The 18,757-nt window shown below is 44.4% G+C and overlaps 1 protein-coding gene across 1 annotated transcript in view; it reads right to left on the reverse strand.

Annotated features, from left to right (window-relative positions):
* atg2a (autophagy related 2A) overlaps positions 1-18,757 on the reverse strand; it is a 30,897-nt gene that overhangs the window by 9,674 nt on the left and 2,466 nt on the right. Inside the window, exons 3-31 of the mRNA XM_080416912.1 lie at positions 18,591-18,737; positions 17,958-18,060; positions 15,756-15,900; positions 14,334-14,570; positions 13,529-13,628; positions 12,215-12,379; positions 11,223-11,365; positions 10,889-10,970; positions 10,348-10,597; positions 9,893-10,034; positions 9,565-9,663; positions 8,857-9,012; positions 7,937-8,213; positions 7,416-7,488; positions 6,958-7,132; positions 6,726-6,868; positions 6,400-6,518; positions 6,104-6,255; positions 5,759-5,894; positions 5,484-5,668; positions 5,179-5,259; positions 4,219-4,325; positions 3,958-4,050; positions 3,356-3,426; positions 2,846-2,922; positions 1,994-2,164; positions 1,390-1,516; positions 979-1,205; positions 475-704 (exon numbers count right to left, since the gene is read on the reverse strand). Coding sequence (XP_080273038.1) covers positions 475-704; positions 979-1,205; positions 1,390-1,516; positions 1,994-2,164; positions 2,846-2,922; positions 3,356-3,426; positions 3,958-4,050; positions 4,219-4,325; positions 5,179-5,259; positions 5,484-5,668; positions 5,759-5,894; positions 6,104-6,255; positions 6,400-6,518; positions 6,726-6,868; positions 6,958-7,132; positions 7,416-7,488; positions 7,937-8,213; positions 8,857-9,012; positions 9,565-9,663; positions 9,893-10,034; positions 10,348-10,597; positions 10,889-10,970; positions 11,223-11,365; positions 12,215-12,379; positions 13,529-13,628; positions 14,334-14,570; positions 15,756-15,900; positions 17,958-18,060; positions 18,591-18,737 — 4,213 coding nt within the window. The remainder of the gene's footprint in view (positions 1-474; positions 705-978; positions 1,206-1,389; positions 1,517-1,993; positions 2,165-2,845; positions 2,923-3,355; positions 3,427-3,957; positions 4,051-4,218; positions 4,326-5,178; positions 5,260-5,483; positions 5,669-5,758; positions 5,895-6,103; positions 6,256-6,399; positions 6,519-6,725; positions 6,869-6,957; positions 7,133-7,415; positions 7,489-7,936; positions 8,214-8,856; positions 9,013-9,564; positions 9,664-9,892; positions 10,035-10,347; positions 10,598-10,888; positions 10,971-11,222; positions 11,366-12,214; positions 12,380-13,528; positions 13,629-14,333; positions 14,571-15,755; positions 15,901-17,957; positions 18,061-18,590; positions 18,738-18,757) is intronic.

Below are 18,757 nucleotides of genomic sequence, written 5' to 3' on the forward strand. Positions count from 1 at the left end.
CATGCCACATAGGCTCTGATGCCGGACATCGAGTCCAGGTTTAACAGCTATCTAAATAAACTGGACTAGCCCAGAATATACCTACTGCATATAAAAAAGGCTAGCCCACTTTAACCCTGGGTATAGTTAGTTATATATATAGTCTGGAATAAAGTTTGAATTGAATTGAATTGAATATATAGTTATATGGCCGGGGGTATGTTACACCTGGTTCAATTCCTGGGCCGGAAGACCTTAGCTGCATGTCACTCCCCGACTCCCTCTCCCTGTTTCCTGTCTCTCTACACTGTGGGCTACCAAGAAGCAATAAAAGCCAGAAAAATAAATAAATAATATATAACATATATACTGTATATATAAACAGTATAATGCATTACGTGGTAGTCCAAAACTCAAGTCAAGTTACAATGAGAGAGACATTTACGTAGTCAGTGTGCATGTGTGTGAGTGTGAATACATAAGAACATGTGTTACCGATTTCCATGCTGGGCATGTACGGACAAGGGCTTGCCCCCGAAGTCCTTGCCCCCATACAGGTGCCAGACAACTGAGACTTCCCGGAGCACCACCCTGCTCTGGGGCATTGGGAAGCGGCTGGGCGCCCTGAGCAGGTCTGAGCTGCCCCGTGGCCTGGAGAAATGACCTTCCTTCACCTTAACGGGCCCCTGGGCGAGCACTGTCACCACAGGCTCACCGTCCCTGGGCTGAGAGAGGGATCAATGAGTATTAAAATCAGTCAATGAGACAAAGAGAGTCAAAGTCCCAGCCTTCACCTGTATTTATTTATGCCTTGTGTCATGTCACAAAATATCACCTGCATAGTTAAAAAATATAAAAAAAGAAATCATTCATTACATTGCCGAAACCGACTAAGGACAGCAATGTCAGTCACTGATTAGACAGAGACACTTGACATTTATCTGTTGTCTAAAGAAACCAATGAAACAAAACAACTGTCCGCCAGGTAATTAAACTCACAGGAATGCCCATGCCAGGAGCCTCCAATATGCAGAAGTCATCGTTGTCGGTCGAACCCTCAGAGCCTTCTTCCGACATCATATCAGCCTGCGCCTCGGTTGCTGTGGCCACCAATCCATCCAGTTCAGAATCTTCCTCTTCCAGAAGGGAGGATGGCTGGGGCTTTGGGGCCTCTCCAGGGAACAGATAGACTGAGACAGGTGAGCCCCGCAGCATAGTGGGAGAACCTAAACAAATGCACAGCATCAAATAGAGAAATGTTGGGGTCTGTGCAAGCGTATTTTGATATTGGCTAAATTGAATTTGAAGCCAATGCAGAGTGAATATTCTGTTTTGATAAATCAAACAAATTCGGACCATCCATGTGACAGAAAGTAAGAAATCAAATACTATTTGTTGATCCTTCAGTACCTGAATCAAGCTCCACATCTCGTTGTGTCTTCTCGGTGTCAATCAACGCATCGGTTAGATCATACTGATTTATCTCAGCAGTCTCAGCAGGAGGGCAGGGCGGCAGCGAGGCAGGGCTTTCCGACAACTAAAGAAACGTCATTTTTTAAATTGAAGCAAGTTAGCAAAGCGAACAATTTGTATCATCTTCATTCAGCTTCTGAGTCTGACACAGTCATTGTGTCTATATTGACCACTGTGCACTGTAAATGCATACGATTTTTTCTATTGTGCATTCTGGGAGCTGTTAGGTTACATTGCTGAAATCCTGCTAGCTTAGCCATTGAACGACCCTTCTGAGGACACTCAGAATCCACAGAGAACCTGGCCACTTGGAAAAAATGTATTTTCAAGTTCTACATTCAGTGTCAAGGTCAAAGGTCATACCCTGAGGAAGACTGTATTTGTCGAAACGTTGGTTTCATTTAATTCTAATTAAACTTTCAGCATCGTGGCTAAGAGCTGTGCGGCCTCATCCTTGTCAAGGTCAAAGGTCATATCATCAACTGGGAAGAACAGATTTTTGACAGTCTTGATTGATAAGAGGATAATATCAGGCCTTTACCGGCAATTTCTGTCCGGCGATCTCAGTGGGTGAGGCGTGTTTTGGTGGGGGGTGCAGGTCACCCTGGGAAACCAGGTATTGCAGCATGTTGACCAGGGCGGCACAGGAATCAGAACAGGTGTGCAGGTGTACCACGTTGTTGGAACAACGCAGCTCAAACAATGGCTGGCTCTGGAGGTCAGAAAGAAAAGAACAGGGAGAAATGGAGAAATGGATGAAACAGGTGAACAGGGGTTTAGGAGCACCTGCTGGGTAGAGAGTGAAACAAAGACTGGTAGATAAGGTGGTTGTTTAAGAGGGAAAGGGGAGAGAGAGTGAAACAAAGAGACAGAACTGGAAGAGGGTATAAGAGGAACATGAAGGGACAGAGGAGGGGTGTATAATTCTACCCCATCATATTATATTCATCTTACTGTAATGTGAAACACTGGGAGAATTCCAGTCATATAAGCATGTACTTTAAGTAATTTTCCCTCTAAATGTTTACGGTAATTACATTTGGTAATTGGGAGGTAATTTCTGGTTTTGAATCTATATCCATACATATTTATTTTTAATACATATACAACAATTATAAAAGCCCATGTCCACGTAAAAACGTGTCGGAATTGAGACTTAAGATTTCAGAATTCTGAGTACTTTTCTCACAATTGCCTATCTCACATTGTCGGAGCAGACAGATGAGATATCAAGTTGCAATTGTGAGAAACAAAATCATAAAAACGTGCCTACCCAGCTGAGTTCGGCATGTTCGCTTTTCATAAGGAGTATGTACCAGGCCTAACCATCCATTCTTCATAAGCAGAGATGAATAACTGCAGAGCTATGGTGTACTCGATAATGTGTACTCACCAGTTTGCCTTTGTCACTGCCTTTAAATGTGGTGATGGCCAGCTCCAGCAAGTCAATGTCCACAATACACACATAGTCTGGGGAACGGAAAGAGACCCAGGAGCAAAACATATTATAATGTGTATGTTGTAAAAAAAACTATATACTTCATTGTCCCACAGGGGTATATATATTAGGCCCCCTCCTTTTTCCCCTCTAGACCAAATATCTTTGCCGGAAATAACTAATCTACAAGCTCACAACATGTTGCGTTGGCTAGCGATTCAGGGGCTGGAGCCAGGCTACTGCTCTACCATACAGATTCATCAAAATTACATTTTATTCACACAAAAAAAAAAAGATATATAGTGTAACTTTGAATGTACTGATCCACATTCTATGGCAAAACACGGCCTCATATTACTGTATTTTCCTGTATGCTTGTTACCAAGACACATTTCTGAATCTATTATACTAGGGTTACATCCACACACACACAGTCACAAAACAATCCCGCTGCACGCGTCCTACCTTTCCTCAGGTCTACTGTGTCACTCTCACACTTGTCAGAGAGGTAGATGGCAGAATCATCCAGGATGAATCTAACAAACAAAAAACACAACCACACACTTAATGATAATAATAATCTTTGCCTATAATGACAAGCCCAAAATAGGGATGACAGGGTGACAGTGGTTAAATAGCAGTACAACGTATTGATAAATGACTGTAAATAAAATAAAATATCCATAGTCCATGAACGTGGTCTGACAAGGACACTGGTTGATATCATAAAACACAGACAATCCTGTTCTTAACAAAAAACGTCAGAGCTGATGTGATGTTGACAAGTTGATCTTAACCACTCAAAGGCTATATGTAGTCCCCCAGAGCTCTATACTAGTTCCATGCCTATTGCCCCTCTACACCAAATCTCTTCCCCCAAATTAGCCAATCTACAAGCTCACAATGTGTCACAATGCATTATGAGCTTGTATTTTTGCCAAATATTTGCCCCAGAAAAGGGACTCTAGGGATCATGTTGTTAAAACAGCATGGGTTGATATTTTCCAAATGGCGACTTGCTACCTCACTGGAGTTGAACTGATGAATTGATGATAAAGCGGTGTTACCTGAGGTGGAAAGTGGCAGTGTCTACGATAATGTTGCTGGACAGCGAGAATGACTCCGCTGTGAACAACACTCGCAGTGGCAGATACAGGGGCCTGAGAGAGAGAGAGAGAGAGAGAGAGAGAAAGAGAGAGACACACAGGATTAAAGAAAACGATGATGGAACAAGGGGGTTTGAATGTTATATCAAATGTTCACATTTACTATCTATTAAGATCTATACATGGGCTATACAATTTGCATGACTGTGTGTGCGTGTGTACCTGTAGTCTACAGCGCAGGTAGCCAAGTGTGTATGCAGGATGGTGATGACTGCAGGGGGTGTATATCCCAGGATAGGATCATCGATGACGTCCAGAAAGTCAACCAACTACAGTAAAAAATTTAATGAAACAGAGATTCAGTTGGGAGGAAGATTAACACATTTGAAAATATTTTAGTTATTATGAATTCAGCCTGTCTGAAAAGAGCAGAGTATGTCAATTGGTTTCACTGAGGAGGCAAAATCTGTCACACTGCCGTCATGCTGTGCTGACAGCAGGGCTATATGATGAAGTATGATGAAGGAACACTACTTTAATAAACTAAGCTAGGCCTTTAGAAGACTGACATACACAGTATCTGTGTATGTCAGTCTCATGAAAAGTAGTTGAGAATCTATGCATGTAAAATGTAATTCTTTGCAGCAAATTTCTTAACGTCATAACGCACATTTGTACATCATAGGCTAGGCGAAATACTTAAACATTGTCGTTTCCACTTGGCCAAAGGAGACATCGACATGCCCACAAGAAGCCAGCCTGTATAGTGCAGCTTGGCCACTGAACACTGCATTGTCATTTGTGCAGCTTTGTTCGCAAGCTGCACACATACTGACTTACTATCGACAGCTAACAATTGGACAGGGAGCCCATGCTTGCTGATACTAGACTCTACATCATGTTTATTTATTTTCCTGCAATGGAATGTGTGGCAAATTAGTCACATTGGGATGATCCTGTAGTAGATCACAGACAAGTGATAGCCCACTGACTGCACAACCAGCACACTTGTGTGCAGGGCTTCAGGGCTCTATTATGCCTCCTTCCTTGAATTTTACCTTCATGCCTTCTAGTTTAATGCATTTTGAAAGGTGAAACATGGGATAGATGACACAGAGATGGGAATGAAAACTCTGGATGAGGAGCACTTGCTTCCAGGAGCTTCTCGGTACTTCTTCCTACCTGCTCGTACCAACTGTGATTTGTCTGCGCCATGTAGTGCCGCATAGTGGCGCCTTGGAGACGAATTGCAACCAGGAACTCCTAGAAACAGAACAGAAAACAAGGATATTTAAACAAGACAGGGTGCCTGTGGATCTCGGACTACATGTGTCCAGTCAGTGACGCCGGACATGCATGATGTCTATGATCTATGAAGACTCACTCAAAACCCCTCTCCAAAATTGCTCGCCCCCTAGAGCCACGCAGCAAAAACAACTGAATCTCAGTATGGATGTGCCATGTTGGTCTCTTTCACAAGCACCCACCTTGATGTTTTTCTGGAGGTCCAGGGTGATTTTGATGGCTGTGGACAGCATCTGGAGCTTACTTTCCCTGCCACTCACGCTGCTCACACCCACCTCTGTGGGGTAGATGGTAGGGTCCAGGTGCTTCGGGGGAGTGAAGCTGGGCATCTCCAACCATTCTGGGATGGGGGAGTCTTTCACTGCCGCTGTGATGGCATAATGAGAGAGAACAACCTTGTGATTATGGCTGACACAGAAGTGTGTTTTGTGCATGAAATATTTATGACGTCACACACCTCGATGGTATAGCTCCACCCGTCTGCTCTCTACACAAAGGAAGTTGAGATTTGGGTTGTTCTGGTGCTGTGCCACACTGAATAACTTCCCCTCTTCCAGGTCTAACACAATCTCACCATGATTATCCTCCTCCGCCTGAGAACACAGAGAGGAATGGAAATCATTTGGAAAATACTTTTGTATATTAAAAGAATGCAGTGGAAATAAATGGAAATGGCAGGCAAGACAAAATGATTTTAAAATAAAACATCTTCCCTGATCATTTAAAGTGAATAAAGGGATGAACAAATGAGATCGTCAGTAGATAATGCAGTCTCACTATGGTCAGCACATAGCTGGCTCACCTTCCTGTCCGCCATGGCTTGAAGGCGGCCCTTGCCTATGAGGACCGTGAGGGAAAGAAGACTGAGGTTGTGGTTAGGACGTGGCTCTAACTGTCTCCTAGCTGATTCACTGGCAGAGGCGTACTGAGCTTCATCATCCTCAGAATCAGAGTCTGTGATGCAGAGAGAGAGAACAGATTAAATCTATGAAAACACTGTTCAGTTAAGAGTAAAAAAATAAAAGCGGCTTGCTCAATATGTTCAGTTTTATCTCCCATTGGACATATGTGAAATGTATAGCTGTAATTGGGACTAACCCAGTCTGAAGGCTGACTTGCAGAGCCGAAACTCATCGTCAGTGTGATGGCGGTGGGGGGTGTGAGCAGAGGGGGGAGGAGGGGGAGGGGGCTCCCACATCAACAGGTCATTGTTAATCCTGCAGGAGAAAGACCCACAAGAGAGGTGGAGAGAGAGAGTGAGAGGTCGTGTCACGTATTACAGCAGATGTGTGCAAAACGTGTGGAAAAACTGACAGTGGACCGCTAACCCCGCTGACCTGCCATCATACTCGCAGAAATACACTATATTATGATGGATGTGATGACGTTACATTTTAGACAGACACACACACACACACACAAACCTATTGTAAACGCTCTGGAAGGCCTGTTTGCTAGGCAGCAGGATGTAAGCCAGTGGCAGGCAAATGTCCATCACACACTGGCTCTGGGCCACACACTGGGCCTGGAACTGACGCATCTCTTCAGGATCTGCTGGAATGACCATCTGAGGAGAGGAGACCAGTAATCAACAACTCTGGTAAAAGGAAAAGAACCATGTGAACATTTAATGTGTGTATGTAGGTACCAGTGTACCTCCTCAGTCTCAAACATAGTACGGTTGGAGGAGAATGGAGAGCTGGTCTTATCGCGGAGCTCACAAGGACTCTCAAAGGACATAGTCCCTAAGTCCCCGGCCAGGCCGAGGCCTAGTCCACCTAGGCCTCCTCTTGAGTCCTGGGACTCGCCTCCATTCACACGTACCGATATCCTAAGAAGAAGGAGGATGAACCAAAATGGACAACGGTGAGAAATTAAAACTGCGATGAGACTTGATTGTATCATGCAAAGCAGATTTATTTATAAAAATAGTAGTATTTATCATGCAAAGGTCTTGCGATAACCGCAATAATACACTTGTTCTGAAGTTTTACTTTCATGAGCGTTTTGTGGACATATTATGGAACATGATAATGGTCATTTTATTTGGATGGGACAGTGCAGAGAGACGGGAATGATTTCTCCCCATCCTTATCCTCACTCCCACCACTAACCTGGGCAGGGAGTCTTGGTTCTTCTTAACTCTGATACAGGGAAAGGAGCCTCCCTCCCAGTCCACATATGATCCTGGAGGAGACAATACAAGATCATCATGGTGTGGGAAAAAAGGAAATAAATATATACAAAATGTTAAATTATTATTAGTACCAGAATATGTGTGGTGTGTGTGTGTGTGTGTGTGTGGGGGGGGGGGGCTTAAAATCAGTAGAACAAGTCAAAGTCTGGCCTATTGAAGGTGCTAGCAGAAAAGGCCATGGGTTCACCAACGTCAGTATGGTTCATCCTCTGGGAACATGAAAGTATACAGAAAATGCCATGGCAATCCAGCAAGAATTTTCTGAAATATCTTGTTTGGGACCAAAGTGTTGGATGGGTGGACAGACTGGCATTGCCAACCTTAAAGCCCTGCTAGCAAACGCACACAAATACAACTAACAACCATATGAACTGCTGCTTTTAATGTACTACAAGCATCTTAAATCCAACACCACTCTCTCCTAAATCCCCCACCCACCGTGCATGTCAGTAAAGGAGGCCTCTAGCAGCTGTGTGAGACAGGGAGCAGGGGGTTGGCCAGGGGCTGCATGTTCTCCCTGATGGAGATCTGGGGCCTCCTGGTGCTTCAGCTCCAGATCCGTCAGCTCAAGAACCAGGGTCTCCTGCCGCACATTCCGCTGGCCTGGGGGGCGGCGCATGGGAAGGGGACGTAGGTCTGGTATGGGGAAGCGGAGCTTGACCACGGCGTGGGGGGAGAGGAGCGAGAAGGAGGACCACAGCTCACTGCTCTGGGTCTGAAAGAGTGGTAGGAAGGAATAGAAAAGAATGAGAGAGGGAGGAGAAAAGCTGTCCATCTCACACACACACAACATTGATATCAGAATTTCCAAAAAGTCAACCTTTTAGGAATGAAGAAACAGCAGCAATATTTATTTTCCATGCACATTATTTGTGCATAAGAATGTACTGTGAAAGGCTGTCAGGTGTCAGCAGTGACACCAATGTAATTTGGGCATGTTCTTGTTTTATTCTCCTCCTCACTCTACTCACTAACAACAAGTAACAAACAACCTGTCACAGGCTGACCTGGGAGCTGTTCAATGGCGTGCATCTGAGATCGATTGCATTTGTTCTTGCCTTCCCCGAAGGTTTTGCAACAATGTCCCGTTCTGTCTAGTCAAGACACCAGCTTAATGCTCCGCTGACCACTGCTGTGTATGTACTGTATGTATCAATCTGTGTAAGGTGTTCACCTGCGTGTGTACAGGTCCAGTGATTTGTGTATGTACTGTATGTATCTGTGTAAGGTGTTTACCTGCGTGAGTACAGGTCCAGTGATTTGTATGTACTGTATGTATCTGTGTAAGGTGTTCACCTGTATGTGTACAGGTCCAGTGATTTGTGTATGTACTGTATGTATCTGTGTAAGGTGTTCACCTGCGTGTGCACAGGTCCAGTGGTTTGTGTAGGACAGTGGCTGAAGGCTTTGCTCAGGCTCCCCAGGCGGGCCAGGACGTCCAGGTCCAACTCAGCACTCAGTTCCGCCAGCTCTACTCTCACCTCACTGTCTCGACGTACAACCCGCTGCTTACCCTGTGGATACAAACACACACACACGAACGAGCGGTTTACGACCTTCTCCAAGAATAAAAAAGCTTTTTCACTTCTACTCCTGCCTCTCTATTCCACACATGTCTAATGGCGCTGTTTCACTGCATGGTATCGGCTCGTATTGTACCTGGTCATCATAGCAAAGTACAACCCTCTGCGTAGGAGAGTGCTAAACAATGGTAAAGTTAAAGCTAACGATAACGCTAATGCTGTCTGGAAACATGCTTCTGATCACATTTTCATTCAGTTGCTCAAAATTGATTCATGGCAGTGGGCCCAAGAAATGAGGCGCTGGGGTCCATCAGTTTGCGAGATTATCTCCAGACACACAGACAGACACACAGACCAACCATCTTGTAGACGTCTAGACTCCTGCAGAGCTATGCCGTTAAAAGTACCAAGTTATATTTTGGCCCAATGGAAAACAAACATGAGTCGAGCCATTACCATGCAGTGGAAAAGCGCCATAGTATCCTTATTTCTCTCCCCCTCTCTGTGTGCGTGTGTGCGTGTGTGCGTGTGTGCGTGTAATACCTTGCGCAGGTGTTTTTCAGTGAGGCCATAGTGTAACTTTGCACAGGGTCTGGCAACAGCTCCCACTGTGAACAGACCGGCATTCTGGAACTGCAGCAACTAAGACCCAGAGACAGAGATGGACATGATGTCAGCTCACAGCACATTACTGTAATAGATGGTTTCAAATGAGATACAGAGGGACAAACAGGTGTACACAGACATGCAACCACACACAGAATAGATATATATTGTATAGATAAATATAGATGTGTTGAACATACACACACAGCATAGATAATTGAAAAAAGACAGACAGGTGTAGATAGACAGACAGACTGTTCTCTACCTCACTGTACTGAGGATTGCCGTCTTCCCAGAGACACTCTAACAGTTCCAGCCTGCTGAATGAAATGTCAGAGGTCACAGCCCGACTGTGGCGGCTCCCACTCCGCATCTCTAAGGCGACCTGTACCGCCGCCCCCGTTAATCTAGGAGTAGGAGTGATGGAGAAGGAGAGGGACAAAGAGAGAAAGGGTCACTTATAAGCTAAAGTGGGCTGCCTGTGTGTGTGTGTGTGTGTGTGTGTGTGTGTGTGTGTGTGTGTGTGTGTGTGTGTGTGTGTGTGTGTGTGTGTGTGAGAGAGAGAGAGAGACTTGTTGTCTGTATGCATAGATACATAAAATTGCAAATTTCTCTACTGCAGTTCTAAAGTCCTGGAAGAGTACACATAATTTCTGACAGCATCACTTAACAATATACTACAGTATATGCATGTGTATGCATGTGTATAACATTGAGTACCTGAGGTGGGAATGCGGGCAGGCTTTGGCGAAGTTTCCTCTCAGATGGCGGAAGTCTCTCTCACTAAACATGCTGTCCTTGAAAAAGGCCAGCTCACGGAAGAACACCCGAGACACTTGAGCCAATGAGGAGGCTCCATCAGGCCCGGGGGGTGGGTCCTCCTGCAGCAGGGTGAGGGTGAGACCACCCAGCGTCAGCCGCAACAATGCATCGGGTTTCAGCGGCTCTGACCGGTTGGTGTGAGAGCGCCCTGAACAGGAGATGTGATGGCACATGAGATTCAAGAAAGATTTGTCACTCCCTCATACAAGTATGTGCAGTGAAATGTGTGTGGCATGCACCACAGACTGTGCTTTATATACAGCAGGGGTCTTCAACAGGGGGTCTGGGACCCATAGGCCATATTTAAAAAGAAATATTGTGAAACTACAATTTCTAAATGTATTTAGTCTCAATAATCATGATGTAATGGACGGTGATATCCAAGATATCATTCTGAGCCCTGAATTCATTCAAACCCTGTATGGTGCTGTGACCTCACCTCTGGCTCGGCTGCTAACCTGGGACATACTGGACAGAGAACCTGCTACGGGATAACGCCTGGGGCAGTTCCCCATGCTGCCCTGTGAGAGGAAAACAAAACAAGACTGAATGATATGGCAGGAAGCAGGTCCAGTAGGGAAGGAAATAAACAACATTTCAAATTGTTTTAAAAAATGCCTGTACACAGAAACACAGATGGCTTTCAATTGCACACACCCAGGCGTGACCATAAAGAAAAGAATCACTGGGGATGTTATCAGAAAAGGGGGGGGGGGGGGGGATGTCTCTGAAGGGCTATAAGTTATTTGACAAACAGTGACAACTAGCTGTACCTGTGCAGAAACTGAAGCAGGCTGTGCGAGACTGGCCAGGCTGTGTGTGGACGACTCCATGTCGCTGTCTGACAGCTCGCTGCCTGAGCGTGCAGACGTCACACTACTGCTCATTCCCCCTGGACCCATGGAGTAAAACATGTCTGAAGGGACATCACACGCATACACACACACACACACACACACACGCACTTCTTATAAAGTTGTTCAGAGGAGCAGAATAGCAGGAGTGTTTTTTGTATGCCTTTATGGATAGGACAGTGGGCTGACATGAAATGGGGAGAGAGATGGGAAGTGACATGCAGCAAAGGCCCGCGACGCGCTGTCAGGCTACATTGAGCCTAGGTGCCTGGACCGCTACGCCAGCGGCCCAAGCAGCAGAAGTGTTTTTAGAGTGAAGCGCAAAGGCCCTTTAGGGACACCAGGAGTACACGTCCATGCCAGTAGTGTAAGGTTCCTCAGTGTACTCAGTGACGTACACTCAGCAGTCAAGGCTACATCTCAAATGTACAGCTAGTGGCTTCCTGGCTCGTGGTGCCAAGCACGAGCCAGTTTAGATATCTACAGATAGTATGACTCAAAGATATAAATAAAAAGACCGTAAATGTCAATCGATATTTGAAGTGTTTAGTTTTTTAGTTTTATTTTTCAAAATCACTATCTGAAGGTCATTATTCAATATATCTAGAATATGGAAATGGCATTGGAAAATGGAACAACATGGAAATTCATTATAAGAACAAGATTCGAAACAAGAGAGACCCGTTTAATGAGTAGTTAGATACTTCTCTTGACGGCCGAAGTGAAAACACAGTGACCATTAATCGTGAGACCTACAGTGGGATATCATTGCCATAACATATTGTATACTAATATATCACATTATATAACAGAAAATCTTCATAAATAAACAATATAGGTAGTTAGGTACGTAATATTACATATAATAACGAGTAAGTGGTATAAGCTCAAAAGGTGCTGGCCTTCCGTACCTCCATTCTCCATTCCATAGAGGTAAGGCTCCAGGTCATCCTCGGCCTCCCAGTCCCTGTCCCTGGGACTGGAGCCCAGCTGTTTGCCCAGGTCTTCCTCGATCAGACGCAGGTCGTCCGAATCTAAGGGACGGCTGTGCACTCCGCCACCCTTGGTCTCTGGCTCTGTAGTAAAGACAAAGCATCTGATCTGACTGGTGTGTTTTGTGTGTCTGGTTATATAGGTGGGAACCTGTGTGGTAAGACTTCAGGTAACCTCTGATCCAAGGGGGCTCGGGTGGCCCAGGGATAAAAGTACCTGTCCAACACCGCAGAGTATAGGGGTTTGAATGCACCATTGTGCACCTGGCTTGGCAGAGCATCTATACGAACACAACTGACCGCGTTCACGGGAGGGAAGCCACGTGGGGAGGGCGATCTTTGTAGCTACGCTAGCGACTCCTACAGGCTGGGGCGGTGCCTGCCAGCGGGGGGTGTTGAACGGGAGGAGTAGGACGGAGGTGCGACATTCTCCCTGTGGCGGCTGCTCACGGGCAGATGAGCAGTTTACAGGCTACAGGTGAGCCAGTAGGGTACAGTAGCAGTGCAGTGGTAACACACAATGGTTTGGGGAGGTTTCGTTCAATTGGCATCGACTATATTTGGGGGTTAAACGTATTAATTAATTATTATACTTAAAATGTATATTAAAAAGAAACCTTGGAGTGGGGAATGGGGCTGGGTCCATTGACGGTATGGGCAGAGCATTCCACAGAGGGGGAGGGGCTCACCCAGGTGCGCACATCAACTACTCAGTGAAGCAAACATGGTGACTACAGCAAGTTACGCCACAAACATTACGCCTAAAAAAGCTGTTGTTGTGTGTGTCGGGTTTAGATGGATGTCATTAAATTATGCAATTTTTTACAGTGTGCCATTTTTTCGTATTAAAATACAGTAAGTTGTTATTCAATCAAATTTTGGTTCCCGCCTGATCGGAAAAACACAGACTCTGGTCCTAACGATCTACGTCACCTCTCAATCACCGTTTAGCTACGCCCAAGCAAGTGAGCTGCTCTCTCATTCTATTCGCCGTTTCCAATGAGAGTTTCCAGACCTCCATTCAGAGTGGAGCGAGCTTGGAAGGCTGGCCACGTGAGACTAGAATTCAGGTGTCTACACCTGTACCCTGTAATGTAGGTCTACAGGTAATTGTTATTGTGAGCATGATAGGGTATCATTGTACCTGTCCTGTTATGTATCATTGTACCTGTGTGTATGATAGGGTGTGTATTAACATTGCACCTGTGTATGATAAGGTGTGAATCATTGTACCTATATCTATGCAGAGGGCTGCCAGCAGGTCTGTCAGATGTGTTATCTGATCTGGAGCAATCAGCAGGTGGACACAGCCTACCTTCCCATCCAACTCCAACTGTGATCAGACAGAGGCAGAGGGGGATAGAGGAGCATAGCGACACAAAGGGGAAAGAAAAAGGAATGGATGATTCATTGTTAATATTATAGTTTTCAGGAAATGGAATTTAAAAAATGAACATGTGTTCCAATGGATCTAATGCAGTTATTATTTAGTCACAAGCTCTTGTTCATACTTTTCATTGGTTAAATATTCATAAAGCCCACAGACAGACTTAACCACTTTCAACCTGGTGTCCCTCATTTTTGGGGATGTCATTGTTAAAACATTTTCCTAACATTTTAAATATAGCGAAAATAGCAGATCTACAAGCTCACAAAACATTGTGACGTATTGTGAGCTTGTAGATCGTCTAATGTTGCTACTTTTACGTGATACAAAGTACAAACAAGCACATAAATGCAAAAATAAACATTAAAAGATAAAACATATGGAGATACAAGGTTTCTGCCCTATAGCGACGATATGGAATATAATGTATTTATGAGTGATCTGATGATCACAGACACAGAAGGGACATGCGCGCACACACACACACACACACACACACACACACACACACACACACACACACACACACACACACACACACACACACACACACACACACACACACACACACACACACACACACACACACACACACACACACACACACACACACACACACACACACACACACACACACACACACACACACACCTTTGGTCCGGGGAGCATGTCATTCTGTTTAATCTTCACGGTGGTCTCAATGAAACCGGAGCAGCTTCCTATGAGGAGTGGCTGCTGAGGAGAATTAGAGGACGGGGCCCTTCTCCCTCCCTCCTCCTCCTCCTCCTGCTGTTGTTGTTGTTCATGTTCCTCATCTTGCTCCTCTTCTTCCTCCCCCCCTTCACTGGCTGTGGTGGAACCTGTCAGGTCCCCTACGAATGACTCGGCCTAAGACAGATAGAAAGACATGGCTGCGAGTGAGCGAAGTGGTACAATGCTTGTCCGTGCACGATTAATAGAATAGATATTAAGTGAAAAGAATGATCTGAATCCTGGGAAAACCAGTTGACCTGGGTGTATCAGTGAGAAAGTAAAGGCACGACAGCAGGTGACAGAGGCAGTCGCACTCAAAAAAGTAAAAAATACTCCACCCCAACCCAAGATTAGAGCGTGCCGATCGATGCCGATCCCAAGTCCTAGACCACCAATTACTGATGTTTTAAAAAGAAATTCAACAGTCATTTTCTTTTGTTTAACCACTTGAGCCCTATTAAAAAAATAAAAAAATGCCAATCTACAAGCTCCCAATGCGTCACACATGTTGGTAACTTGTAGATCAGCCAATTTATTTATTTTCTTACATTTTGCCTGTAAGGACATGCCTAAAATAGGGACACTAAGTTGAGTGGTTAAAAATCGGGATGCATTGGCTACATAATTGACGATACCGATGTCATGAAAAAGTCAAATAATGGCTGATTTATCGGCCAAACTGATATATCAGTTAGGCTCTACCCAAGATTGGACGCAGACTGTTTTTGCAATTGACGCGTAAGCCCTGTCACAGCTTCCTGAATTACAGCTTGACTATGGTGTCACAGTGTACTTGACATTATAGCTGATCATTTTCCAAAGCATACCGCCGTTAGTTAAGATTTTCAAGGAAGTCACTGGATTCCATTCATTTCGGTACGGTATAATAATCAGCTTGCAGACTTGAAATGTGCTTGAGAAAGTTAAACCAACACAGTGGCACCTTATAAGCCACTCTGCCTGTTTGCTCAAAGTTTTTAAAATTAAATACGGTACGTAAACAAATTCAAAAGAATTTCATAAATTTAAAAAAACAAATAAATTCCATAAATAAAAAAAACTAGTGTTCGGGGCACTATGCAGCTCTCACACCTACATCGTGACGTGTTATGAGCTTGCAGATCTGCTATATTCACTAGTTTGGGTCACGTGAGACACAAAATTTCTTGGGAACCACTGCTCTACGCCATCTGGGCACAGATTACAAATTCTTTAATTAACAGTACACAATAATTTCATAATGGTCCAAAATAAAAGACACAACAATACCCAATGCCAATAATAAAAACCAATAAGTCCCTCAAAAGGAGTATGTAACACCTGTCCAGTCCTGAGGCTCTCATAGTACAGCTGTACAGCGCTGAGCTGAAGGATCTTGTGCAGGAAGGCGGGCGGCTGGTGAATGTCTACAGGCACGGCAGTCTGACCGGCTGGGTCCCGCACCGCCTCATCACAGTACTCCAGCCTGGTGACACACACATACAAAGAAGCAAGCACACAAAGAGTCATGTGTGGACATGTGTGGACATGTACAACATGTTATTATACAGATGAACAAAGGACACACACACACACACACACACACACACACACACACACACAGTCACACACACACCCTGAGTCACCTAATAAAATACCAACAGTAACTTCTGTTGGTGGTCTGAATTGAGATAATCCACACTACATACATGATCACATGATACCACTTTGAAGTTAAACTATCCAGAATTATCAAGAACAATAGTTTAAGATCTACTAAACTATCCAGAATTATCCAAAACAATAGTTTAAGATCTACTATCTCCTTACTGGCCTCCCGGCATGAGCACTTAAGCCTCTCCAAATGATCCAGAATGCCGCAGCACGCTTGGAAGTCAAACAGCCAAAATGTTCACATGTCTCCCCCTTCTCCGCTCCCTCCATTGGCTCCCAGTTACTGCCCGCACAGAGTACAAAACACTGATGTTGGCCTACAAAGCAACCAAAGGTATGGCACCCCCATATCTTCAAAGCCTGATCCAACCCTACAACAACAGCTAACACAGGGAAGCTAAAACATCCGGACAACACTCCACACGTCCCAGACTCTTCTCCCTTCTGGCTCCCAAACTATGGAATGAACTCCCCATTGCAATTAGAACTGCAGACTCACTCCCAATCTTCTGCCGTAATCTGAAGACTCACCTCTTCAGTCTTCACCTTAGCTCATAGCACTTGCCGTAGCACTTGCCCTAGCCTTGACGACCTTGCAGGCTTATTTAAAGGCTAAAATGTAATTTAGATAGCATGTTATGTAGACAGATGCCAGGTCATTGTTGACCAGGCATCCTATAGTGTGTATAGTTTCAATATATAGATTATTGATTTTTTCCCCCCGGATATTCTACTGTTAGACTGATGATAGGTTCTTGGTTAACTTATGATCCTAGATTACTATTGCTATGCATATGATGTATCACCGTGTGTTGTCCTTGCTTACTGTAAATCGCTCCGGATTAAGTCTGCTAAATACCTAAATTGTGAATTGTACCAATTGTTTTTGTATCCTGCCGGCTGCTTGACACAAAATGAATTACCGCAAGGACAAATAAAGTATCTATCTATCTATCTATCTATCTATCATGATTTAGCAAGTTGGAAACATAGCATAACCAGTAGCTTCACAAAGCTATCTAGCCGCTATATATATTGAAGAAGTGTGATTGTTGGCTTAAACCTGGTTAACGGTCTCCAACGTAACTTGTTTCTTAACCCTTGGTTCAGAATGTGATTAGCTGTGTATTATGACATCACTATTAGAGACACAAAACAAAATCAACCCTGGGATATTTTCGGAAAGTACAGTTATTCTGTTAGAACAATGAAATGCAGACAAAAAGGGCCGGCAGTTCACTGACCTGTGGTCACCAGCGCTATTATGTGAAACTGTCAATACACTTAGAAAACAAGACAGGAATCAGATTGGGCCATGCTTTCTTATTTGAACAGATTCATCAACAGCGCAGCATCTACTAATAGGTTAGCACTGGCGCTTCATGTGTGTCTGTAATCAGGTAGGCATAGATGACGGGAGACATTTAACACTTCCCAAAGTCAATGTCAAGTCAATGGAATTGTCAGCAGTCATTCTGTTCAAATGAATTATCCTTCCCTGTCTGGCTTGCTTTATCTCTTATTGCTACTGGTATATTTCTACCAGGCTTTTGAGCAGACACAAGGGTGCAAATAATGGTGCACAAACGTTAATATCTGAATCCGAAAGTAACTGGAGCTCCAGTTTGCAATGTCACAGTTCCTGCTAGCATTTTTGCTAGTATCATCACCAAATTACATATTGCAGCAATACAGGAGAAAGATCCTGCATCATCTCAAATGCAGAATAAAACAGGTGAAGGTGAAAAAAGGTGAAGGTGGGGTGAAAAAATTAACAGGGTTGGTCAGGGAACAACATCCAGCCCTGTTTTTCTCAGTAATCCTGCACATTTTGCTGTGAAACTTTTGAGAGGTGTGAGTGTGACCTACCGCTTTATGTGCACCTCTAAGGCAACGCCTGTTTCCAGGTCCAGGGGTTGGTGCTCGATGCGGACGATAGTGTCCAGGAAGGTGACTTTAATACGACGGAGGACTGCAAACAGGCAGAATGAGAGACAATCAGCGGGTCATTAACTCTCATCCCTCAAAATAAATCTCTGTGTGCTGCTATTCATGTTTAGATTGGGATACTGTCATTTTGGATAAAGAAGACAGCACACAATTACAGTGGGACTATTTGCATATTGAAAACACAGATGCAAAATGTTGTCTATGTCTACGAAGCAGCACGACTGCTGTCATTTTGTTCGAACACTGAATCATGGCCATGGTGTCTCTCTCTCTCTCTCTCTCTCTCTCTTTTCACAGCAGAGAGACTAGTGTCTCCCTCCAGAGCTTCCCCAAGCACCCCCAACATACAGTTACATGGGCTTTATTATATAGCTGACTCACACACAGTCGTCATGTTTGGAATAGGTTTGTGAGTTGGCTGTTTGTAAATAGTTTGTCAAGGAGAGGAAGAACAGGTGATGATTGTTGCATCTACTAATACATTAAATTAATCAATACCACAATGACTGCTATATGAATTGTGTCCACCACAATAGGTATATACGCACATACCCGTCTCAATGGTTTGTGCAAACATCTCAAGCCCTTCCAATTGTGCAGGCGGCTCCTGCTCTGGGGGGTCCTTCAGGCACTCCTGGGCCAGCTGCATGCTGGAGGTCATCATGCTTGAGGACCAGCCTTGGGAGTCCCAACCCCCACCTAAATGGAAACAAATAAAG

This window comes from Gymnoscopelus braueri (genome assembly GCF_963280865.1).
Source record: "Gymnoscopelus braueri genome assembly, chromosome: 20".
In the NCBI taxonomy this organism is placed as follows: domain Eukaryota; kingdom Metazoa; phylum Chordata; class Actinopteri; order Myctophiformes; family Myctophidae; genus Gymnoscopelus; species Gymnoscopelus braueri.